Source organism: Pelobates fuscus, chromosome 4 (assembly GCF_036172605.1).
Source record: "Pelobates fuscus isolate aPelFus1 chromosome 4, aPelFus1.pri, whole genome shotgun sequence".
Classification (NCBI taxonomy): Eukaryota; Metazoa; Chordata; class Amphibia; order Anura; family Pelobatidae; genus Pelobates; species Pelobates fuscus.
The window spans coordinates 340,454,229-340,480,671 of record NC_086320.1 but is presented as its reverse complement, the minus strand read 5'-3'; the positions used below and the strand labels follow the sequence as shown (position 1 = coordinate 340,480,671).

At 39.9% G+C, this 26,443-nt stretch overlaps 1 protein-coding gene across 1 annotated transcript; it reads left to right on the top strand.

Annotated features, from left to right (window-relative positions):
- The first annotated feature begins 6,777 nt into the window (after positions 1-6,777).
- Positions 6,778-26,171, top strand: LOC134609078 (metalloreductase STEAP4-like). The gene is made up of 5 exons (XM_063452467.1): positions 6,778-6,890; positions 17,822-18,277; positions 19,000-19,527; positions 21,667-21,825; positions 24,030-26,171. The coding sequence occupies exons 2-5, from the start codon at positions 17,825-17,827 to the stop codon at positions 24,258-24,260; spliced, it is 1,371 nt and encodes a 456-aa protein (XP_063308537.1). The 5' UTR covers positions 6,778-6,890; positions 17,822-17,824; the 3' UTR covers positions 24,261-26,171.
- The last annotated feature ends 272 nt before the right edge of the window (positions 26,172-26,443 follow it).

Here is a 26,443-nt window from a genome sequence, read left to right as displayed (position 1 = left end):
TTTTGACAGCATGGGTGTAATCCAAAATCAAAATGAACAAATAAAAATAAATAGTATAGAAAATAGTATAAGCAACGTGTTCACTTTGTTACAAGATTGTTTGAAAATGTTATTAAACTGTAGTACATAAAGTGTTTGCTTTCGGATTTGTGCCCTGGAGAAAGTCAGGAATTCTAGAATGAGGCAATATGTCAGGAATACGTGGATTTCCTCAGTCAGACTATGAAAAGGCTTCTGTTTTAAGTGGGAGTTTGTTGACTAAAGATTAAAGTTGGCAGTAAAGTAAGAACTGTGGACAAAAAAATAAAATCTGTAATGTTTCCTCTAAATGTCCTGGTTAATCAAAACAGAAGATGTAACCATTATTAACCCTTTAACACCGCAGCCAAATGTACACGTTGTGAACGAAACAAAATGTAAACAAAACCTGGCATTTGCGCTATATGTCTGTCCAACCGTAATTCACCTCTTTCATATTAAATGCACCCCCTTATTATATATCATTTTATTCAGGGGAAACAGGGCTTTCATCTAATATCAAATATTTAGCTATGAAACATAATTTAATATGAAAAAAATGGGAGAAAATAAGATTTTTTTTATTTTTTTAGTTCTACATGATTTTAACTGTCAATGTCATAATACTGTTTGCTTTTACTGCAATAAAATACACATATTTGTATTCAGCAAAGTCTCACGTGTAAAACAGTACCCGCTATGTACAGGTTTTATGGTGTTTTGGGAAGTTACAGGGTCAAATATAGCGTGTTACATTTGAAATTGAAATTCGCCAGATTGGTTACGTTGCCTTTGAGACTGTATAGTAGCCCAGGAAATAAATTTACACCCATAATGGCATACCATTTGCAATAGTAGACGACCCAAGGTATTGCAAATAAGGGATGTCCAGTCTTTTTTAGTAGCCATTTGGTCACAAACACTGGCCAAAGTTAGCGTTAGTATTTGTTTGTGTGTGAAAAATTCAAAAAACGCCAATTTTGGCCAGTGTTTGTGACTAAGTGGCTACTAAAAAAGACTGGACATACCCCATTTGCAATACCTTGGGTTGTCTACTATTGCAAATAGTATGCCATCATAGGGGTAATTTTCATTCTTGGGCTACCATAGGGTCATAAAGGCAACGTAAGCAATCTGGCGAATTTTAATGTGAAAAAAATGAAACACAAGCCTTATATTTGACGCTGTCATTTTTGAAAACACCATAAAACCTGTACATGAGGGGTACTGTTGTACTCGGGAGACTTCGCTGAACACAAATATTTGTGTTTCAAAACAGTAAAAAGTATTGCAACAATAATATCGTCCGTGTACGTGCTGTTTGTGCGTGAAAAATGCAAAAAACGTCACTTTTACTGGCGATATCATCGTTGTAATACATTTTACTGTTTTGAAACACTAATATTTGTGTTCAGCGAAGTCTCCTGAGTAAAACAGTACCCCCCATGTACAGGTTTTATGGTGTCTTGGAAAGTTATAGGGTTAAATATAGTGCTAGCAAATTAAATTCCCTATACTTTCGGCATGGGTGGTCAGGCAGGTCCCGCTAATTGTAATTAATTAGGATACCTAATTATGTAAAATTATTACATAAATATATGTGTAGAATTAATATATGTATATATATATATACATATGTGTATATATACGTATATATATATATATATAATTTTTTTAAAATATTTTTATTTATATATAGGTATATAAAGTGATATATACGTATATATTTATGTATATAGATATATATATTATTTCGTTCTACGTGTATTTTGATATAAATATATATATATTAATATCACAATACAGTTAGAACGAAATAAAACACATCTATATATTTTTTAATATTTTATTTTTAATTATTTTTTTTATTTTTTTTTTTTACGTATTTACATATTTATTTTTTTATATTATTTATAAATATATATAACAATAATTATATATATATATATATATATATATATATATTTAATCAGTATCAGTCTACGTGTAATTTGATATTAATATATATATATAATTATATATATATTAATATTAAAATACACCTAGACGGTGTATGTGTGTGTGTGTGTATATGTGTATATATATACTTAGATTATATATATAGATTATATATATATATATATATATATATATGATCTAAGTATATATATTTTTTTTTACACTTATTTTAACTGTTTTTAATTTGATTTTCAGCTAGCAGGGGGACCAACTGTCATTACAGTTAGTCCCCCTGCTGGCATTGCAGCTGCCAGCTATCCCGGCCATGTGATTGTGAGGTCCTTGCAAGGACCTCACTCTCGCATGACCGGAGGGGACCGGAGGAGGAAGATCTGCCGCGGGGGGGCTCCCTGGGTAAGTTACTAAAAACCGGAGGGCGTACTATTACGCCCAGCGGCGTTTAGAGCCGCTTTTAAAAGGACGTAATAGTACGCCCTCCGGTCATAAGGGGTTAACTTGAACGGGCAGTCTGTAATGTATCGTATAAACCCAACACCCCTGCCTGTTCACTTTTATTAAAGGCTCCATTAATTAAAATTGAATATCAGAATGCTGGACTCTTTTCATAAAAAAGAAAAAATTACAGGAAGGACATGAAATCAGAGGATCTATTATGAAAGTCTACCAAATCAAATGATTTGTGTTTTTAAGAGACCAAGACATATTTGTTGAGTCATTGGGTTCTTGTATCCCGTAAACTGATACTGTCACGCTGAATTTACCTTTCTCCTATTGTCTCCTCTTCTCTTCCTCTCTCAGAATCTGTTCTTTTTTTTAATCCTTTCTTGTCTAATTTTCTTTAAAAGACTACATTGTCTTATGTATTTTTCCTACGTGAGACCTACTTTGACCAAAGGAAATTTCCCCACAATACTCACCCTTCCTCCATGTTCTCACAATGCTTAATTCACTATCACGTCCTGCAAGGGCAATGGCGAACAACAAAGTGTTGTGTGCTAAAAACTCTTATTAATTAATGAAATAGTCTTCAATTAGTAGCTGTTACCACACTGAATGTGCAAACCTCTAAAAAAACACAAAAAGTGAAATTTCAATAAAAAACAGTGGAGCGCTATATATATTTAAAGTGCAACAAGTGTACAGATCTGTGTTTAATGCAATACTTCAACGAGTTACTTTGATGAAAATGTGTGGTAAACCAGCAAGTATATATTAAACAGAAAAATAGTAGACAATAGTGTAAAACCTTATTATATATTTTAAGGTGCAAAATCTTATATGGAACATTCACATAGTCCAGAGATAATAAACCTAGCTCTGGTGTGTATAGCTTTTAGGTCAGTTTGGGCAATCCTGGAGGATAAAAGACTTCATAATATTGCTATATTTTTTTCATATTGCACTATCTTTGTTGTTTTTATAAATATCATAAAATAATACTTTTTTAAAACCATTACTGGAGGTCCTGCACTTATAAAAGAAGGTGGAGTGGTCCCATACAAAGCTACAATACTGAACCTGCATTTAGGCTCCACCTTTGTGAGTATAACTATTACTATTCATAAGTTTCTCTCTTACAGCAATATTACACGATTTCTAAAATGTCCTATTTCCAAAATATATCACAGGATAAAGAGATCCATTAAAAGAACTAATACGGGAGAGGGGTGAGGGGGTCGCCCAAATGGACCTAAAAGCTATACACACCAGGGCTAGGTGGATTAGCTCTGAACAGAGTGACGTGGGAGTTTCTATAGCAACCGCAGCACATGCGCTGTGGATGCCATGGGAGGAGAGAATAGTAACATAGAAACATAGAAACATAGAATGTGACGGCAGATAAGAACCATTCGGCCCATCAAGTCTGCCCAATTTTCTAAATACTTTCATTAGTCCCTGGCCTTATCTCATAGTTAAGATAGCCTTATACTATCCCACTCATGCTTAAACTCCTTCACTGTGTTAACCTCTACCACTTTAGCTGGTAAGCTATTCCATGCATCCACTACCCTCTCAGTAAAGAGATCTTCTGTGGAAGGTCTTTTCTGCTCTCCCTTGTCAGCTGGGAAAAAAAAACTTTTTTTTTTTTTAACCCCTTAAGGACCAAACTTCTGGAATAAAAGGGAATCATGACATGTCACACATGTCATGTGTCCTTAAGGGGTTAAATGTCTTTCTCCTAATGTATACATTGCTAGCAAAACTGCTAGCACAATGAATTGATATGATCTTATGCTTAATCTAATGAGTATAAATTGTTTGGGGCGTGATAGAAGCCCTTTAATGTTATTCATTTTCAAAGTCAACTAGTGTTAATTCATTTTCTTGGTTCTGTATAATATTTAATCCATTAGGGACCATTTAAACTTAAACTTATCTTGCGTGGGCACAAACAAAATTTTGTTAGTTTCACAAAGTTGTTTTAAGCTATTTGAGGATTTTCTAATGTTAAAGACAGCTGCTAAAAAGTCTGGCAAACATAATTGTTTTTCATTTCATCCTAGACTTTGCAGATTTTCATATTTCCATGTGGGTTTTCCCCTTAAATGAAAAATTGAGCAATATTGGAAATGCAGCCTCAGCCTTTGAACCGCTGTTTGGTATAGGATGTTCTGTTCTGTGTACTCCTTTGTGCAGTCTGGTATCTTTTGTGAAAGACAGAAATGGTCAAGCAGAAACGGTAATTAGAAAATTCCAGGGATTTTTTTTACATCAAGTTTCCAAAACATTCTTCAATTTCATCATTTGTTAGAAAGCACTCATATCATTCTAACATATGTTCTGTTTTTCACTCTATCGGGAATCAGTGTGTGATTACTTTAGGTCATTTATTTTCAAACTGTTTGCATGACTTTGGGGTTTACTTAGTTACTGTGACTTGACAAACGTTGTGCAAAATTTCGCTCAAAAGAGCGGAATTTGAAAAAAACAAATCATCACAGTTGAAGCCGGAGACTTCTTTTTAAGTTGGATATTGCATTAACTTGCAAAAATATGTAGGTTTCTATTGTGCTAAAAATATTTTTTAAAATAATTTAAGAAATAAAAGCATATGATTAATGTATAATATATGTAATTATTCACGTATAAAATGTCTGGTCAAACATTTGTAAGGTATTATGATATTATGATAAAGCACATTTATTTAAGTTAGAATTCAAACAGACCCTTGATATATGTGTTTTATCGTATGTTCCTACTAATATGGAATTATAGTGCTCGGTATCGCTTGATACGATCTGGGAGTAATACAGACAGACATAAAGCCAGAATGGAATGCATGGCCCCCGAGTGGAACGCACACGCAAAGGATGGCGAATAACGGAAGAAGGAGGTGGAACTGGTGCGTCATAGGAAGAAGAATGGAATTGAGGCTTGGACACCGCAATGAAGATCAGCGGTGTGGATATTGACCTCACACTGGGATTGGCTGATGGCGCCCAGCGGGAGGGTTTACTGGGCTATTTATACTGTAGGTGTATATGGTAGAAATCTGTATCTTAATGGCTACATGCTGATTTATTTTATTTATTTTAGTTTTAATTTTATTGTTTTAATTGTTTGCTGTTTTTGCTGTCAATTGGTTCACCTGACTTATTATAAGAAATGTAGCTCCCTCTTAATACTACACCTCACTACATCTCTTAACTTACTTGATAATGGGGATGCTTTAAAACCAGATTCTCTCTCTTTGCCCATATCATTACTCTTACTAAGGATGGTAGGGATCCTGAATTATGTGCCAGTTATATGCCCATTTCTCTTTCAAATACATATTAAACTATTCTCAGTGGGCAGTCAATGCATTGTTAAACACAGATCTGCACACACCAGTCAAGCCATACCACTTTTCCACAGAAATCTTAAATTTACCATGATGTTACTACCGCAAGGGATTCTGGATAAGCATATGCAAATGAGTTAAAAATGAATCACCTTTTTGCCTAATTATTGCATTTTAAACATGGATTTCTTGGAGCCTATGATTGCTGTATACAGCTTTGAGACACAACTCAGGAAGAGATGCAAAGCCAGTGAACTAATCATGGACAGCAGTTTCATTATTAATCCCACTCGTCAGCATGAGGTTGGTAATTGGTTTGCTGTTGAGGCTTGGTGTTTCTTGTGGAGGACAGTGTTTCACTGTGTTGACTCTCCAGATAAAGTTAGAAGACAGACAATAAGTTACTTGTTCCAGATGAGCGAACAGCAGAAATATTAGGGAGAAGATATAAATCGGAGTCTTGACTGTGTATAGATGGTATTGCAATATGAAGGATCAACACTCAACAAGCATTGGGACAGGGAGGATGAGAACAGGAAAGGACATAGTCATGGCGGCCAAGGTGGTGAAGAGTTTGAAGAGTGAGTGAGTGGTTGACAATTCATAAAGCAGAAGAAAGTTAAAGGTGAATTAAAAGACCGTACTAAACATTAGATTTGGTAGAAAAAGCAAATCATTAGTCACTTTAGTAAGGGCTGATCAGTGGAATGAAAAATTCAGACTAAAGATAGTTAATGAGAGAGTTAGTATTGAGAAAGTGAGTAAGCCGGATATATACAAGCTGCTCGAGATGCTTAGAAGTGAATGACCAGTAAAGCAAATAATAGTTCTCATTAATGAACCCTGAATAGTTGATAACATTGTCCCTTTAATATGTGTGATGTAATACTTGCTGCACATTTTGCAGTTTCTACGTGCCAATGGTATTCAAAACAGAAACCTAAGATCTGCCAAGAGACCATGGGTTATTCCCCGAATGACCGTCCTTTATTTTTCTCTAAAAGGGAGGGGTTTCTTACTTGCAAAATATCTCAGCTCCTACAAGAGCAATCCAAATTTCTTAACAAGGAGCAGAGAACAGTATTCACCCAACACAGATTTTGAACTAAGAGAAACACAAATACAGGAGGTGAGTCTTGTTTCATTATGTGTACAAATCGGCAATATTTTAAATACACATGTAATATTGGTGGATAATGTATTGGATGTATAAAGAGAAAACTGATCAAGCTATAATCTTGATCTTGATAAAACAGGGTTTGTGGTCAGTTGACAACCAAGTGAAAGAGAAAAACTGACGATGAAATGACATTTTTCCAACGTGACTATTTTGATCTAAAATGTAATTCGTTGTTTTTTTGCCATCTTACCCATTCTTTTTACTGTATTAATGTTGTCAAAGTGTTAGTTGCAGGTTGGGTAAAATGACACACTTAGGTAATCTAAAACACTTTCACTTGCAAATGGACATCTGAAAAAAAAGTACTTTCTTTCATTCCTAAACTGAAAATAGGAGCCTACACCTAACAACTCAGTAATACAGTGTCGCACAGTCAACACATCTTAGCCAAAATATTTCTCTAATCTCTAAAACAAACTATCTTCCCATTATCTGCACTAGAGAAAAATTAAAGAATGCAAGCAATGTTCTTTAACGTTCTCATTACCAGATACTTGCTTTCTATTCCGGAATGCAAAGGATTTGTTACAGGATTAAGATCACTATAAAAGGAAGAAGCAAATACAAGATATAAATATAATTGTGATTAATTTTGGAATAGAATTCATCTCAACTACTAAACTTGGATCTAATTCTTTAAACCCTTGATGATATTCATTAAATTGGCAATTGCAGGTAATTGACAAGAGAATTGTAAATGTTAGGCCAAAAACCCTTAATACAGAATATTTGCTTAGGTTTTTTGGCATACATTTACAATTCCTTGTCAGTTCTCCCCAATTCTGCAACAGTGAATAACCCAAGTGAGTAGCAATGAGTTGTCCATGTCAACCAAGTTAAGAAATGCATACAATGTTTCAACATGCTTCTAATGATCAAGTAAAGTAGCTGATCATTTGAACAAGATTTAAGGTCTGCCCAACACTGAGCACATCAGAATGAAAGACAATGTATTATCTTTTTCTCTGTTCAGATATATTAGTTTCATATAAGTTAATTAAGAAGGCAGTAAAACAGAATTTAAAGGGACACTTTAGTCACCAAAACAACTTTAGCTTAATCAAGCCGTTTTGATGTAAAGATCATGCCCCTGCAGTCTCACTGCTCTATTCTCTACCATTTATGAGTTAAATCACTTTGTTTATGCAGCCTTATTCACACCTCCATGCATGTGACTTACACAGCCATCAAAAACACTTCCTGTAAAGTATCATCTAATGTTTATACTTCCTTTATTGCAAATTCTGTTTAATTTCTAATTTCTTATCTCCTGATATGTTAATAGCTTGCTAGATCCTGCAGGAGTCTCCTGTGTGTGATTAAGGTTCAAGTTACAGAGCGGGAGAAACATAGAAACATAGAAACATAGAATGTGACGGCAGATAAGAACCATTCGGCCCATCTAGTCTGCCCAGTTTTCTAAATACTTTCATTAGTCCCTGGCCTTATCTTATAGTTAGGATAGCCTTATGCCTATCCCACGCATGCTTAAACTCCTTTACGGTGTTAACCTCTACCACTTCAGCTGGAAGGCTATTCCATGCATCCACTACCCTCTCAGTAAAGTAATACTTCCGAATATTATATTTAAACCTTTGTCCCTCTAATTTAAGACTATGTCCTCTTGTTGTGGTAGTTTTTCTTCTTTTAAATATAGTCTCCTCCTTTACTGTGTTGATTCCCTTTGTGTATTTAAATGTTTCTATCATATCCCCCCTGTCTCGTCTTTCCTCCAAGCTATACATGTTAAGATCATTTAACCTTTCTTGGTAAGTTTTATCCTGCAATCCATGAACCAGTTTAGTAGCCCTTCTTTGAACTCTCTCTAAGGTATCAATATCCTTCTGAAGATAGGGTCTCCAGTACTGTGTACAGTACTCCAAGTGAGGTCTCACCAGTGTTCTGTACAATGGCATGAGCACTTCCCTCTTTCTACTGCTAATACCTCTCCCTATACAACCAAGCATTCTGCTAGCATTTCCTGCTGCTCTATTACATTGTCTGCCTACCTTTAAGTCATCAGAAATAATCACCTCTAAATCCCTTTCCTCAGATGTTGAGGTTAGGACTCTATCAAATATTCTGTACTCTGCCCTTGGGTTTTTACGTCCATGATGCATTATCTTGCACTTATCCACATTAAATGTCAGTTGCCACAACTCTGACCATTTTTCTAGTTTACCTAAATCATTTTCCATTTGGCTTGTCCCTCCTGGAACATCAACCCTGTTACATATCTTAGTATCATCCGCAAAAAGACACACCTTACCATCAAGACCTTCTGCAATATTACTAATAAAAATATTAAAAAGAATGGGTCCAAGTACAGATCCCTGAGGTACCCCACTGGTGACAAGCCCAAGCTTCGAATATACTCCATTGACTACAATCCTCTGTTGCCTGTCACTCAGCCACTGCCTTACCCATTCAACAATATTGGAATCCAAACTCAAAGATTGTAGTTTATTGATAAGCCGTCTATGTGCAACAGTGTCAAAAGCCTTACTGAAATCTAGGTAAGCAATGTCTACTGCACCACCCTGATCTATAATTTTAGTTACCCAATCAAAAAAATCAATAAGATTAGTTTGGCATGATCTCCCTGAAGTAAACCCATGTTGTCTCTGATCTTGAAATCCATGTGTTTTTAGATGTTCAAGAATCCTATCCTTTAACATGGTTTCCATCACTTTCCCCACTACTGAAGTAAGGCTTACTGGCCTATAGTTGCCCGACTCCTCCCTATTACCTTTCTTGTGAATGGGCACAACATTCGCTAACTTCCAATCTTCTGGGACTACTCCTGTTATCAATGGGAGATAAACACTTTTAAAATAAAATACATCTGATTGAAAGTTGAAACCATTTTGTTTTCATGCAGGCCATGTGAGTCACAAGAAGGGTAGGTGTGGCTTGGACTGCATAAACAGAAACAAAAGGGATTTAACTCCAAAATGGCATAGAATTTAGCAGCAAAACCTCAGAGGCATGATCTATACACAAAAACTGTTTCATTAAGCTAAAGTTGTTTTGGTAACTCTAGTGTCTTTTTCATTTTAATTTGTTCAGTGAGGGGAATATAATCAGGTCAATTCATGACATTTGTCAGGGCAGTGTATGAAGTAGCTCATAAGTAGTTCAGAATGTTCAGCTGTTATCAACGAACCTGATGTTCTGGCAATATCCGATGTTGCAGACCTGTCAGGCCAGGTAATATGTTTCCATATTGCAATGATTAGATTTGTGCGCAGCGGAAAAAATTAGTTCGGCCTAAATAAAAAATTAGTTCTGGTAGTTCAATAATCATCCAGGTGGCAGTTTGGCTTGTCCAAGTAACGACCATGCAAAAATATTTAGGAAAACGATTTGGACGAACCAACAAGCTGCAAAACTGGGCCAATTATTGAATTACAAAATATAAGTATCGTGTATATATTTTTCAGTACATTGATTGGTGAACTTTGTGCCATTTCCTTTACAGATCAGTGGTAAAAAGTAACCAACAGAGGGAAAAAGAGGAGGAGTAGTAATGAATCTATATATATTTATATATTATGTATTTGTTAAATATATAATATATAAATATATATTGTAGTTTTTTGCTACTCTTTTTTTTTCTATCTATTGGTCACTTCTCACTTGAAAGAAAGAAGATTTCGTCTAAGGCAAAGGAAAGGTTTTTTTTACTGTAAGAACAATCAAGATGTGGAATTCTCTGCCTGAAGAAGTGGTTTTATCAGAGTCCATACAGATGTTCAAACAGCTACTAGATGCATACTTGCAAAAACAGAATATTCAAGGATATCATCTTTCAATATAGGGTAATAATTGCTTGATCCAAGGATAAATCTGGCTGCCATTCTGGGGTCAAGAAGGAATGTTTTTCCTAGCTTGTTGCAAAATTGTGCTTCAAACTGTTTTTTTTTTTTGCCTTCTTTTGGATCAACAGCAAAAAAACAAATGTGAGGAAGGCTGAACTTGATGGACGCAAGTCTCTTTTCAGCTATGTAACTATGTAACTATGTGTGAATAAAATCTAAAATGTAATGGCTATCCCTTAGCCAACTATTATCTTCATTCCCATCAACCTTGTTTGGATTAATACACCATTCTTTATTAAGACCAGAAACTGTATTGTATTAAATCCTAGTAGATTACGGTAGTTGTTTCTCAGATGACAGAACCATCAAATATGCCACCAATGAGCATAATCATGGGCAAAATCCCTTACACCACATTATAGATTGTGCAACAATAACTAAATCTCTTAACTGTTGTTACGGTTACCCTTAGGCTTGCTGAGAGCTGGACCGCTTAGTCGTCTGGATTCCTAGTTGCTGAAGAGGAGAGAGCGGCTTTCCTTAATATTCCATAAGAGTCCTGTAAGTGTAGAACAATCCCACTAGCTATAGCATAGCTAGGATACCTTTCTGCCCAACAAAACGAGTCGAGGCTGCGATTTGAGGGTCAAGTAAGAACTGAGGACTGGGCTGACCAGCCTGCTTTTTATTGTGGTTACATACAAAAAGGATACTCCCAGGGGGAGGCATAAAATCACCAATCACATATTGGATACCTCCCACACATCTCCTCCCCTCAGATAAACAGTTAACATAATTATGCAGTACATATTTTTAACCAAGTTCTGGATGTACCCCAAAACCAGGGGGTACCCCTTTAAATCCTACACCGCTGTACAGATCTTGTTCAGGGGAGCAACATATCCGAAAACCAACCCGTTCGGATGAATGGTTCGAGAGTTATGGGTTTTCAAAGTTTTGACCGACCGCACAGACTTCATGGCCGAAAATGGTTCCACACGTTTAGGCCTTGCGGTCGGTCTCCGTTCGTACGGTGAAACTCCACGAACCCATTGCCATCCATAGGTATCCTGGGGGTCGCTGTACTCCCCCTGCGAAGGGTAATCGTCCTACCGAACGGTGGGCCGCTCGGTAGGTCCAGCACGAAGTTATACTATCCTGGAGGTCTCAGCGGTGTTCGCCTGGGTGCGTCTCCGTTTTTAGTTCCAGACGATTGCTGGCAAACACCGCTGGTCGTACGTAAGATGGCCGCGAACACGTGCAAAGTCCTGAAATGGCGGCCACCTATACGTTTACACAAAGGATTCGTGCTGAACCATACCAACGACTGCAAATAAGTCAGACAAGTGAAAATAACATTTAAAGGCACATAGTTCAATAAGGTTTTTGTAACAGTGCTCCCTTTTTGTGGAACACTCTGGCAGACACCGTCTGACCCCTTTTCGGGGCAGACTAAGGCTGTCCAGACCGCTGGTTATGCTGGGCTGAGGTCCGTTTGTCTGGACAACCCGTCCGCGTTGCCATTCTGTTTCCCGGGTCGGTAGGTAATGGTAAAATTGAAGGGTTGCAATGATAAACTCCAACGTAATAACCTGCCGTTATCTCCAGAGACCCGGTTTAGCCACACCAACGGGTTATGGTCGGTGACCAGAGTGAACTCTTGTCCATATAAATAGGGAGTCAATTTCTTTAATGCCCACACCAAGGCCAAACACTCCTTTTCGACCGCTGCATAGCTGACTTCGCGGGGTAGGAGCTTCCGGCTGATGTAGGCAACTGGATGCTCCCCTCCATCTTCACCTACTTGGCTGAGGACGGCTCCCAGCCCGAACATGGAAGCGTCTGTATGGACGATAAAACGTTTATTAAGAGCTGGAGCCGCCAAGACAGGAGCATTAACCAAAGCGTTTTTGAGGGCCTGGAAAGCCTTTTCACAGTGGGGAGACCACAGGACCTGTCGAGGTAAGTTTTTCTTGGTCAAGTCAGTCAGGGGTTTGGCAAGTGTGCTGTAGTCGGGTAAAAATCGTCTGTAGTACCCTGCCGTGCCCAGAAAGGCCAGAACCTGGGTTTTAGTGATGGGGGTGGGCCAATTGGCAACAGCTTCTATCTTGGCTGGCTCTGGTCGCTGTTTTCCGCACCCCACCCGGTGACCCAGGTACTGTACCTCGGCCATCCCAAAGTGACATTTTTCTGGTTTCAGAGTCAGGCCAGCAGCCCGGATCTGATCCAGAACCATTCCTACATGAGCTAAGTGGTCCTCCCAGGACTCACTGTGAATCGCTATGTCGTCCAGGTATGCACAGGCAAAACTCTGGAAGCCATCCAGGAGCCTATCCACCAAGCGCTGGAATGTAGCTGGGGCATTCTTCATCCCAAACGGCATTACCTTAAACTGGTATAAGCCGAATAGGGTGACGAATGCCGACTTGGGGATAGCCTCCGGGGCCAGGGGAATCTGCCAGTAACCCTTGCAGAGGTCGATAGTGGTCAGGTAATTTCCCCTGGCTATACGATCGAGTAGCTCGTCTACCCTGGGCATCGGGTACGCGTCCGTCACTGTTTTTTCATTGAGCCTCCGGTAATCTACACAGAACCGGGTCGTCCCATCTTTCTTGGGTACCAGGACAACCGGGGAGGCCCAGGGACTATCGGAGGGCTCAATCACCCCGAGTTGGAGCATCTCATCTATCTCCTGCTTCATTCCTGTTCTAACTGCCTCGGGGATGCGATACGGGGGCTGGCGTAAGGGTGTTTGCCCGGGGGTGTCGACCTGGTGGGTAGTTAGGGTAGTGTACCCTGGCTTCTGGGAGAAGGTGAGGTGTTTGGCCTGGAGGAGTGTATTGAGCTGCTCCCTTTCAGTGGGGTTAAGTCGGTCTCCTATCTGAACCTGGGATACTATCCCTGTGGGGGGACTTTTTTCTAATAGGTCGGGGATGGGTAGACTGTCGGGGTCTTCCTGGGGAGGACAACATACGGCTGTCACGTTCTCGGGTCGCTCCAAGTATTCTTTGAGCATGTTTACATGGAACGTCCTCCTAAGGTTGTTGTCGTGGCAACTGGCTATGACATAAGTTGTGTCGCCCCGTTTCTCTACAATCTGGTAGGGGCCCTGCCATGATGCTTGCAATTTGTCTGTCTTTACCGGCTTAAGTACCAACACCTTTTGTCCTATGGTAAAGATTCTCCTTCGGGCCCCCCGATCGTACCATACCTTCTGTCTTCTCTGGGCCGACTGGAGGTTAGCCTGCACGGATCTGGCTAGCTGCTCCATTCGGTCTCTGAGTTCCAGCACGTATGGCACAATGGGGACACCGTCAGTTTCTGTCTCTCCCTCCCAGTGCTCCCGGATCAGGTTTAGGGGGCCCCGTACCTTTCTTCCGTAGAGCAACTCAAAGGGAGAGAACCCTGTCGTTTCCTGGGGCACCTCCCGATAGGCAAACAGGAGGTGCGGCAGGAAGCGTTCCCAATCTCGGTATTCTTGAGTGAACGTTTTGAGCATTTGTTTGAGGGTTCCGTTGAACCTCTCACAAAGTCCGTTCGTCTGGGGATGGTAGGGGGAGCTCAGAAGGGATTTAATTTTGCAGACCTGCCAGAGTTGTTGGGTCAATTCGGCTGTGAATTGGGTGCCTCGGTCAGACAGGATCTCCTTTGGAAATCCTACCCGGGAGAACACTTGTACCAGTGCATTCGCTACCGTATCCGCTTGGATGTTGGACAGGGCGACAGCCTCGGGGTACCTGGTAGCGTAGTCCACTACGGTAAGGATGTAGCGCTTACCGGAGGGACTAGGGGTGGCCAGTGGTCCTACTAGGTCAATAGCAACCCTGCTAAAGGGTTCCTCTACGATGGGCATATTGACTAGATGGGCTTTAGGGTGATCACCTCGCCTTCCTACTCGTTGACACACATCGCAAGTATTACAATAAGTCCTAACATCAGCGTGTACTCCTGGCCAAAAGAATGTGTGGGTAATGCGGTGTAGCGTACGGGTCACAGCTAGATGACCTGCCAAGGGGATGTCGTGTCCTATCTTGAGGATTTCTCGACGGTATTTGTGGGGCACTACCAGCTGTCGCCTACGTTGTCCCTTTTTCTCCGTCAAGCGGTATAGTTTGCCTTTTTCCCATAGAAAAGTTTCGTTATCTGCCCCGCTCCCCCCGGTCTCTGCTCGTTCCCGGTATTTTTGTAAAGTCGGATCATTCCTAGACTCGGTCTCGAAAGTATCTGGGGTGTCCCAGGGTATGGGGCCTAACATGTCAGGAACAGTCGGGGTCGGTCTTACCTGGGTCTCCCGCACTGGTGAGGGTTCTCGGTCCGTCCGGGCTTGTGCTCGGGTAGTCACTGGGTTCGCCTCGTTGTTGTACGCTGGAGCATAGGCAGAAGTCATGGGGCCCAAATCGTTGCCCAGTAGTACTTCCGCAGGTAAATTATCCATTATGCCCACGTTCACAGCCCCCTTTCCCGCTCCCCAATCAAGGTGTACTTTCGCGGTCGGAATTTTGTACACATCCCCCCCGCCACTCTAACGGCCACGGTCTGCCCTGACCGCTTGTGTTCTGGCACCAAGTGACTCTGCACCAGTGTGATGGTAGCCCCTGTGTCCCTCAACCCCTCGGTAGATCGCCCTTCGAGCCATACCTTCTGCCGATGGTGCTGGCGGTTATCTGAAGCAGCATATACAGGGTCTGCCTCGTGAAGCGGCCCCAAATATTCCTCCATCGAGGCCTCTTGGTTAACACAGAGGGCGCGGGCAGAACGGTATGGCCCCGAGGGGTAATTGTAATTCCTGGGTGTCTGGTGCGTGTTAAGAGGGCAGTTAGCCATGAAATGCCCTGGTTGCTTGCATCGGTGGCAAGTTGGTCTGGGACGATCAGAGTTGTTATTGGGTGGCCCTGCGTGTCGGGTGGGCCCTGCGGGTACCGGGGCTCGGAACTCCGTACGAGGAGGTGCACGGTAAACCTCTCTGGGCTCAACCCGTGCTGGAGCCCGGTAGCTCGTTGGCTCGTGAAGACGTGAGTCATAATGTTCATCCGCTAATTTGGCTGCTTCTTCTAGGGTGGAAGGTCGCCTGTCTCGCAGCCACTCCTTCCCCTGCTGTTCCATGCCATTATAAAAATGTTCTAAGAGAAACAATTGTAAGATTTCCTCACCAGTCACAGCTTTACTTCCGCTCATCCAGTGATTTGCCGCTCTCCGCATTCGGTGCGCCCATTCCATATGGGTATCGTTAGGCTTCTTTTTCGTGCCTCGAAACTGCCGGCGATACGTGTCTGGAGTTACAGCGTACCGTCTTAGCAGTGTCTCTTTAACTCGCTCATACTGTGTCACTTCCTCAGTACCCAAGGTACGAAAAGCTTCCAGGGCTCGCCCGGATAGTTTCCCAGACAGGATCGTGGGCCACTCTCTGATGGGAATCTGGTGCAGGGCGCATTGCCTTTCGAAGTCCGCCAAGTATTCATCAATTCCTGTCTCGCTCTCTAGGAAGGATCTAAATGCCGCAAAGGGTATCTTGGGCTTCCCAGCGTTTTCGACAGGAACGATTACCTGCGGGGCTTCAGCATTGCGTTGTGCATTTACTAGGTCAAGTGCGTGGGCTCGGGCCTTTCGTATATCCTCGTCTGCCTCCGCCATCAACTGCTGTACTAGTTCTATAGGTGGGTTTGGCCCGTATAGGGAGAGCCTCTCCCGAACAATCCTTGCCTTTTCGTCACCATTCGTGGTTGGTGTTTCCGCCATTGTGAAGCTTTGGTCCAGTTCGGTCAGTTCTGCGATCAGTTCTCTCCTTGGCCGGTTGCTGGCGTACCCTCCTCTGCTTTCCAGTAAATCTTTTAGGGTGGTACGCTTCAATTTTGTGTAGGTGCTCTCCATCCGTTCCGTACCTCTCCTAGGAAATCCAGGATAATCCCACCGCTGCCACCAAATGTTACGGTTACCCTTAGGCTTGCTGAGAGCTGGACCGCTTAGTCGTCTGGATTCCTAGTTGCTGAAGAGGAGAGAGCGGCTTTCCTTAATATTCCATAAGAGTCCTGTAAGTGTAGAACAATCCCACTAGCTATAGCATAGCTAGGATACCTTTCTGCCCAACAAAACGAGTCGAGGCTGCGATTTGAGGGTCAAGTAAGAACTGAGGACTGGGCTGACCAGCCTGCTTTTTATTGTGGTTACATACAAAAAGGATACTCCCAGGGGGAGGCATAAAATCACCAATCACATATTGGATACCTCCCACACATCTCCTCCCCTCAGATAAACAGTTAACATAATTATGCAGTACATATTTTTAACCAAGTTCTGGATGTACCCCAAAACCAGGGGGTACCCCTTTAAATCCTACACCGCTGTACAGATCTTGTTCAGGGGAGCAACATATCCGAAAACCAACCCGTTCGGATGAATGGTTCGAGAGTTATGGGTTTTCAAAGTTTTGACCGACCGCACAGACTTCCTGGCCGAAAATGGTTCCACACGTTTAGGCCTTGCGGTCGGTCTCCGTTCGTACGGTGAAACTCCACGAACCCATTGCCATCCATAGGTATCCTGGGGGTCGCTGTACTCCCCCTGCGAAGGGTAATCGTCCTACCGAACGGTGGGCCGCTCGGTAGGTCCAGCACGAAGTTATACTATCCTGGAGGTCTCAGCGGTGTTCGCCTGGGTGCGTCTCCGTTTTTAGTTCCAGACGATTGCTGGCAAACACCGCTGGTCGTACGTAAGATGGCCGCGAACACGTGCAAAGTCCTGAAATGGCGGCCACCTATACGTTTACACAAAGGATTCGTGCTGAACCATACCAACGACTGCAAATAAGTCAGACAAGTGAAAATAACATTTAAAGGCACATAGTTCAATAAGGTTTTTGTAACAACTGTCTTTGCATGTTTTATATATTTCAGATATCCATATGACCTTCTGTTTCGGTATTTACATGAAAATTAGGTGCATCAAATAATGTGCAAAATGATTCTAAATTATACATTAGCATATAAATTTAAAAATGTGTAAATGGATATACGCAATCATTAATCAATATTTATAAATATTTCTTTATTTTTTTATTAACAGAAAATGGACAATTCATCTAAAGACATTCCTCTCTATCCAACTGAGGTCAAGAAATGTGAGTCTATTTGTATATTTGGCACTGGAGATTTCGGCCGATCGTTTGGATCCAAGATGCTGCAATGTGGCTATAATGTAGTTTATGGCAGTAGAAATCCACATGCGTCCAACCTGACCCCCAAAGGAGCTAAAGTTCTGAGCCACGAAGAAGCCATAAAAGAATCTTCCATTATTATCTTGGCCATCCACAGGGAACATTATGACTTTCTGGAGCAATTAAACAGTCAACTGGAAGGAAAGGTGTTGGTCGATGTCAGCAACAATCTAAAAATGAATCAATTTGAAAACTCCAATGCTGAACACCTAGCCAGTTTGGTGACTGGAGCAAAAGTAGTGAAGGCATTTAACACCGTATCTGCATGGGCTCTGCAATCAGGTACATTAGATGCCAGTAGACAGGTATGATTTCTTTTATTGTATACCTTGGGTTGACTAAAGCACAGAGGTTCTGCGAGACAAGAACCGATATATACACCACCATAGTAGTGCTGCTTATTTTACTGCAATCCATCACAGTTAGTTGAGAAAATAGGAAGGAACACTCCAATCTTCTAAAGCACATCCCATGTGCAGCAATGTGTTGGTTATTTTTCTATATGTATGGATATTCAATTCATCCATTTTGTGCTGTTTAGTAAGAGGATCACTTATGTGATGTGTCAGCCCCACGATCCCTATTAATCAAGTGGGCTCCTCAACATATGCACAGCAGAGCTCTGCAATGGTAGCTGAGTACTTCACCTTCCTATCAATATAAAATACAATCCTTGCAACAGTATTCAGACCATTCACCAATTCGCAGTCTTATATTTCCGCTTTGTTCCATGTGATACTTTATCTGAAATATTTTAAAACAAAAATCATTTTTCCACTCCATACATGAACTTGTTTAATGAAGAAGAAAAAAATGTATTCATATAAACTTTAATATTACTCTCCAGAGCTCACTCACCTTGTGGTGTAATAATTGAAAGAGTTTCTACTTTTGTCTATATTTAAATACGAAAATCCCTTCAGTAAAATTGCCTGTGTATCTATACGTAAGACACTTTAAAAAAAAGTTACCAATATGTATTTATGTTGTCATTGTCACTAAAAATAAATTTCTCCTTGTGCTACAGGTTTTTGTGTGCGGTAATGACGTGAAGTCGAAAGACATGGTTATGGATATTGCTCGTGCTATAGGTCTAACACCTCTAGACCAGGGATCTCTATTATCTGCCAATGAGATAGAAAATTACCCACTGCAGCTATTTCCAATGTGGAGGCTTCCCATGTACATCTGTACTGGATTTACTATATTGATTTTCCTTTACTGTGTACTAACTGAAGTTATCTATCCTTTTGCTACATCCAATGAAAATACACTCTACCTGGTTGCTATTAGTATTCCAAATAGAGTGTTCCCAATTGTTTCCCTTATCCTCCTTGCTTTAGTTTATCTTCCAGGAATTATTGCAGCATTCCTCCAGTTATACAGAGGTACCAAATACAGTCGCTTCCCAGACTGGCTTGACAAATGGATGCTATGTCGAAAACAGCTTGGGCTTGTAGCCCTGGCATACGCCTTTCTACATGCTATTTACACGTTCGTGATTCCCATTCGCTATTACGTACGCTGGTGGTCTGACCAATACACCATCAAACAGGTAATTCTCATAACGATGTGATGTATAGTGTTGCTATAAGTGGTATAGTAACCTTGAAAATAATACTTTGGAAAAGTCAACTGGAATATTTACACGTATCATATATACATGATCTTTCTGTTATTTTAATGATGAGATCACACTGAACATTAAGATTTGAGACTGTGATACCATTCGCTTTTGGAATTGTCTCTCAGTACAGCTTTGGAACATATACAGCTGCTTGAATTTAAAATGGGTTTGCTGGCGCTTGTACATGTGAGATTCAAGGCCCCCCTAATGGCTCTATATAACTAGTGGAAGTCTTTTCAATAACCCCTAATTCTCTCATCCCATGTGCAACAATGTGTACGTATGGATATTCAACTACCCAACCATTTTGTGCTGTTAAAATGAGAAGACCACTTATGTGGTGTGCCAGCCCCCAGGATTCCTATTAACTAAGTGAGCTCTTCAACCCATGTGTGGCAGAGCTCAGCTATTGTATTGTATTGTATTGTTCTTCCCTTTCCTTGGGGCCATTTCCTGCTTTCTCCATCAAACACAATCCTTGCAACTGTGTTCAGACCATATGCCAGTTCTCAGTCTATATATGGACGCTTTGTTCCATGTGATACGTTATCTGAAACATTTCAAAACAAAAAAATATTATTTCAAGGGTACATTGATTTTATGTTGAAACATTTTTGATGAAAAAAGAAAAAAATGTAATTTGCTAAAATATTCAACCCCAATGCTCTGGAAGTTCCATGTGTACTTGGCTGCAACAAAGCCCTAATGACTATACAATAACCTCAGAGCAAGCCTCTACCTTAAAATAAAAAGCCGTTTTCTCTGGATAACATTCCCACTCTGGATAAGGATCACTGGTCATGTTGTACTGTAGATATAAAGGAAAGCTGTATATACACATACATTGCCACACACACATTTAGATGCACATTGCCACATACAGACACTGCCATACAAAGATACACACACATACACTGCCACACATATGTACACAGACACATACACACAGCTACACTCTAACAGAAGCTTATACAGATTGACATACATGAACAGATACACTGACACACATACATGCATGCACAGATACACAATGACACACATGCCCATATACACTCATGCACTGATGCACATGCACAAACACAGACCTATATGCACATAACACACACGAAGGTATACTCACCCTTTCCCCAAGTCCAGTTATACCTCCTTCTGTACACACTTCACATGTTTTCCCTCAGGCCCTGGTGAGCTGCCATGCAACCTTGCCGTACTTTATTATGGTTCAGAAACATCTGGTGGTGCCAGCACAACTACACGTGGCAACATGTCACCAGTGAGAGCCATTGGCGAACCCCCTAGAGACCTGGTGCAGTCACATTGGCTGCACTCCCAATAGTTCCAACCATGAGCCTTAGGTTTGTAAATAGTATGAGACAAACTGATTACTTTACCAAATGAGACCGTATAGATTGTAAACAGTGGGGGACAAAAACAGAACCTTAGGAACACAGAAAGATAGTAACTATGGTGGAGAAGAAGCAACAGATGATGGAGGCACTGAAGAAGTGCCGGGAAAGGTAGGAGAATAACCAAGAAAGAGAAGAATATTGTAATATTGTAGCCCAGAGCTCCTTCCTGGTAACAAAGGATCATGTGGTTACTTACCATGTCATATTTACCCACACCTTGCCTACAAAGGCCTTTACAGTTAACAAATTATCCTGGGGACCACTTCTGTAACCCACAATTAATAAAACAGGTGGTACAGTTGAGAAAAGCTACACAGAGATAAGTCTGAGAACCTACACGTAGATAGGTCTGGTCAACACCTCTATCATTTGGAGTCACTTTGATTTGGATTCAGTTCTTGCATTGCACACCATTCTATCACTCTTCAAGGCTCAGATGAATGGTTTAAAACAATTATTGCTGTCTAGGGTCATAAATATGAATTTTATTAAATGTCCACTATCTGTTTTAAAAAAATTCAAATTAGTCACCCAATACATATTGTAGCGTGAAATAGCAATGATACAAAATATACCTATACCTATTATATATCCTATTTGTTACTTGTCCTAACTGAGACATACATTGTTATTTTGTGTCATTATCTGTTGCTTGCAGGTAACAACCCCTATAGCCTTTTCCAGCCACTATGCCTGGATTTCAGATTCGTATGTTGCTTTGGGTATGCTTGGATTCTTCTTTTACATACTCCTTGGTATAACCTCACTGCCCTCTGTGAGCAATGCCGTCAACTGGAGAGAATTCCGCTTTGTGCAGGTCAGTGTTCAACATCAGTATAAAACAAAAGTACATGAGGTTGAATGAAGACACATCCAATATAATAATTATATTAATATAATAAAACATCATCGTCAGCTGCTGAGCCACAATGTCTTCATCCTGGCCATAACCCTTTCAGTGGCAGAGGCTCTGTTTTGTATCATCATGTGCATATATTGTGATTTCTTCCTATCTAGCATGTGGCAATGCTACAGAAAAGCTAGTAGAGCATATAGAGCAGGGGTGCCCAAAAAGTAGAACCCCAGATTTTTATAACTACAACTCCCATGAAGCTTTGTGTGTCTTTAGAATGCTTTAGAATGACAAAGCATCATGGAAGCTGTAGTTTTAAAACATCTAGGGATCTACCTTTTTGCACCCCTGACATAGATGTCAATTGCACTGTGCTAAGGTGATAGTAGGGTGAGACTATGGAATTTGCAGTAGGGGTTATGGGGACTCAAGCGGCTTAGGGATAGTTGAACTTAGGGTTAGGGAAACACAAATAGATGTGAAACACAGGAGTAACAATACGCTTTTTCTTGAAGGTAGATACTGCATTACTGTAATCTCCAAACCTTAACTCTCTCTCTAATCACACTGTAATTATGCAGAGTTAAACTGGTATACCCCCATCACTACAGTACCAGGTTTAGCACATGCTGTAATGATGTCAGTCATTATTACTTACATTGTTATAAATGTAATACAATAATGGTATAGGATCATTATAATCACAACTGATAAAAAACAAACAAAAAAAAACATTTTTTTTTTTTAAACTGAATATAGTACAATTTAATTGGTGATATACAGAGCGAGGGAGTACATAATACTGAAATGTGTATTGTGAAGGTTGGTAGAACCTTGAGACTCAATTAGTTTCCTCTAGGGCACACTTCAGGAGTTTCATATATTACAGGATCCTTTTTTTAAGTTAGGGTTAGGTGTTGACAAAGGTTGGTGCTAAGTGCACAAATGTACAGACACACACAGGCATTTTACGTCATTCAAAATGAAAATGCGCCTTTTCCTGTACTGCAAAATCGCATTCCCACAAACTTTTTCAAGGACAAATTTTGTCCAAACTGACACACCATACGGACAAAACCAAAAACAAAAGAAATTCAAACAAACCAAATGTTTCCAAAGTTGACAGGTCTAATACACATCGTAAAAGAGCACATAAATACACACTGTCAAAGTTATTCACTAAAGTAAGAATCGCTAAGAATTCATTTCAAATTTAAAGGGACGTTAGGACGTTAGGATTACAAACATGTATTTTCTTCTTCCTTTCAGTCCTCGCCTTTCTGCCTGTGATCATAAAGATTGATGACCTCAGTTAACCCGTGATTTCCTATTTGGAAGCATTAAGAGTCTACAGCGCATGCATATCAATTTGCACCAATCAAATGCTCTTTATTAGCAAAGTTTGATTGAGAAACGAGTTGGTTCTCACAGGGGAAGCGGTTGTTGCAATGAAAACATTGTAGTGTTAACAAAACAGCAATATTTTAAATTACAGGGTTAAAACGGAAGGAGCACTGCATCCAGACCACTTCATGGAAATGAAGTGATATGGGTGCCTTTAGTAGAACTTTAAGGACAGAATAATCAAACTGAAGAAATTACTCATATGGAGAATTCTTCATTCAGTGAATAACCTTGTGTGTTGTTTGTTGGATGGCCTGGCTTCTCTATGCTTTCTTTCTGAAAGTCACACTCCCAAACACTAGTTGCTGTGTGCAGTTGCTTTCTTTATTTCAACCCCAACATTCTACCTGATACCCCTAGAGAGAGATGCAGGCAGTAAAGGGACTGACACAGTTCCTCATTTCTTCATTGTATACATCAAACATTAACATGGTTTGAAAGACAGGGACTATAGGCTTTATAGATCAGTGTTGCTCAATCTGTGATGCTAAGCCATTGTGCACTAAATTTGCCGTGTTCAGGCAATCATTTTATATACATGCTTTTATAGTTTGAATGGATAGTTGATGTACTTTAATATGCTACTAATTACAAAGGTTCCCTATTTTTGTAATTACTGCTTTTATGTTTTTTTTTTAATAAACTATCCATGTAAATATGAATGTTAGCCAACAATAAGGGCTGTTTTGAAAATGCCTTTAATTTAGTACATGTACCTATGCTTAAGGAAAAATAACATATTTCCCAATTTACCTATTTTACAGTCAAAATTGGGATACTTGACATTGGTGTTGTGTACGGCACATACACTCGTGTATGGTGGAGACCGATTTATCTATGGACCGTTTTACAAATGGTTTCTCCCCCCGGCTTTTGTTGTTTCTCTGATTATTCCATGCTCAGTGCTAGTGCTAAAGTTCATCACCATCATTCCATGCCTCGATAGTAGAATCACAAAAATACGACAAGGATGGGAAAGAAATGCCAAAAGCTAAGAAGGGTGAAATGCTCAAAATGAGACACAAAACAAACACTCAAACGACAAGGAAAAATTGTGTACTCACTCGAAAGATCGACTTTGTTCTATGAGACTAACAACCCCCTGAAAATGCCAATATGAACTCAGTTTTTTTCCAATATGAATTCTGTTTAAGAACTGAGTGCAATCTATTCCACGTATACCCAAGAAACAATTTAACTATAATGATTTCACAAAGTTTGGTTGGAAACTGAACCGCATACTAAATAGAACTTTGGACCTCAGGACCTCATTTGCCACTGGTTTTAATGGCTTAGCGCAGGGATAGCTAGTTTTGAACCCCAATAGATCATTCTGAACAGCATTTTACACAATACTTGGTAAACCTAAAGATTGACTCTGTGCAATTGGAAATGTAATCCAGAAACACCCGAGGAGCCATGGTTGTTGCTCACAGGTAAAAAAGAAAGTAGAAGAGATATCTCTGCTTCTTTCTCTGCTTCCTTGCTGGACCATTTGTACAGGTGCGTGATGCTATGAATATCTTCACCCACTTTTGTCAGACAAAGATGTTCTGCTTTTTTTCTGTAGAAATTAAATGCATTCCTCCTCACCCCTTGCCTTTTCCAGATGTATCAATAGAAAATTTACAAAAATAGTCACCTTTCATTGCATTGTACACTTATAGTTGTGTTTATGTAATAAAAGAAACGAAAATCACAACAAAAATTAGCCAAAACAGCTTATGTCACACATGTTTATCAATCATTATCCTATATTTTTACTCTACAAATGCATAACCAGTTATATATATATATTTTTTCCATTAATGTTATATTGATTTTCACCAGAAAAATACCATTACGTAACGTCTCGGTAATACAATCCATAGTTAACATTTGTACATAAGGTATTTTCGTAGATAAGTCATCATTCACATGGACATATATTGGTCTCAGTACAATTCGAGGCATCCTGCTTGCTTGTTTCCAATCATAATTAATCATCCAGTCATATGGTTAAAGGAAAAAGATAGAAACAATAATAACAAAAAAAATTAACATAAAAGTAAGACCCAACTATCAGTACAGGGCATCCTGCCTAAAGTTTGGACCAGCCGTTCATATAAGGTTAATTTTATACGTCAAAATATTAGCTATCCTACCTCCAGAAAGAAATCGTAGGTTGCGTCACCTATGTATATGTTGGCTAGATCCGTGTTAAGTAGTACCCTTGGTACCTGGCTGCCCATATGTTTCCGTTCACTAACTCCACGCTTCATCAAAGACTTGTGTTTTATAGGGTCTATCTATAGACATTTGTTCGTATAAATAATATTGCTGGACCTTGTCCCTCAGCTGAGAGGCGAAGGGCAAACTGTGGATTTCCATCCAGTCGCTATCCAACTGCGTGCAGCAAGGAAGACCAAAGCGGCAATTTGTGACAACGACCTGGTGGTATTTCTTGGAAAGAGAAAAAAGAGGCAGGTGGATGGATTTATAGGAAATCCCTCCAAGCCCAATAGGGCTAATAAGTTACTAACATCGTGCCAAAGAACTTTAATTCCGTTACATGACCACCAAACATGTAGCATTGTACTGTGTTCTATCCCACATCTCCAACACAAGGGGGATACAGCGGGGTATATTTTGTGAAGTTTGGTAGGTGTCGAATACAACCGGTAGATCAACTTTTTATGGGCTTCTTTGTGGGTAAAGCAAGACGTTAATGTAGATAAATTAGTCAGGATCTTAGTCCAGTTATATATGTTTAAAGGTATATTACTTTGTAGTGATTATACTCTTGGTATATGATATTTTCAAAGAGATAGCAAGTGTAATGTTTTCCAAGAAGTTCGTCCATCTGGTTTCACTTTATAAACTTTCAGTTATCAAAGTACGAAAGGCAAGAAAGCCTGTCAATTTGCTCTTTTAAAGTGATGTCTTATTTTAACAGATTACTTATGTTTTATTGATACATTTAGACCTTGATTACCATATCAAAAATGCAGTTACAGATAACAGATGTTACCTCTGCAATATTAAAAAGTTATAAAAAAACACCACTTTTTAGAATTATTAAGCTTCACCACCATTCATTCTATATATTTTAGTCAAACAGTTTGTAATCCAGATTGTGTTTTTTTGTTGCATTTTTTTTTTATTAATCTTGCAAAGCATTTCCTAATTATATAATACC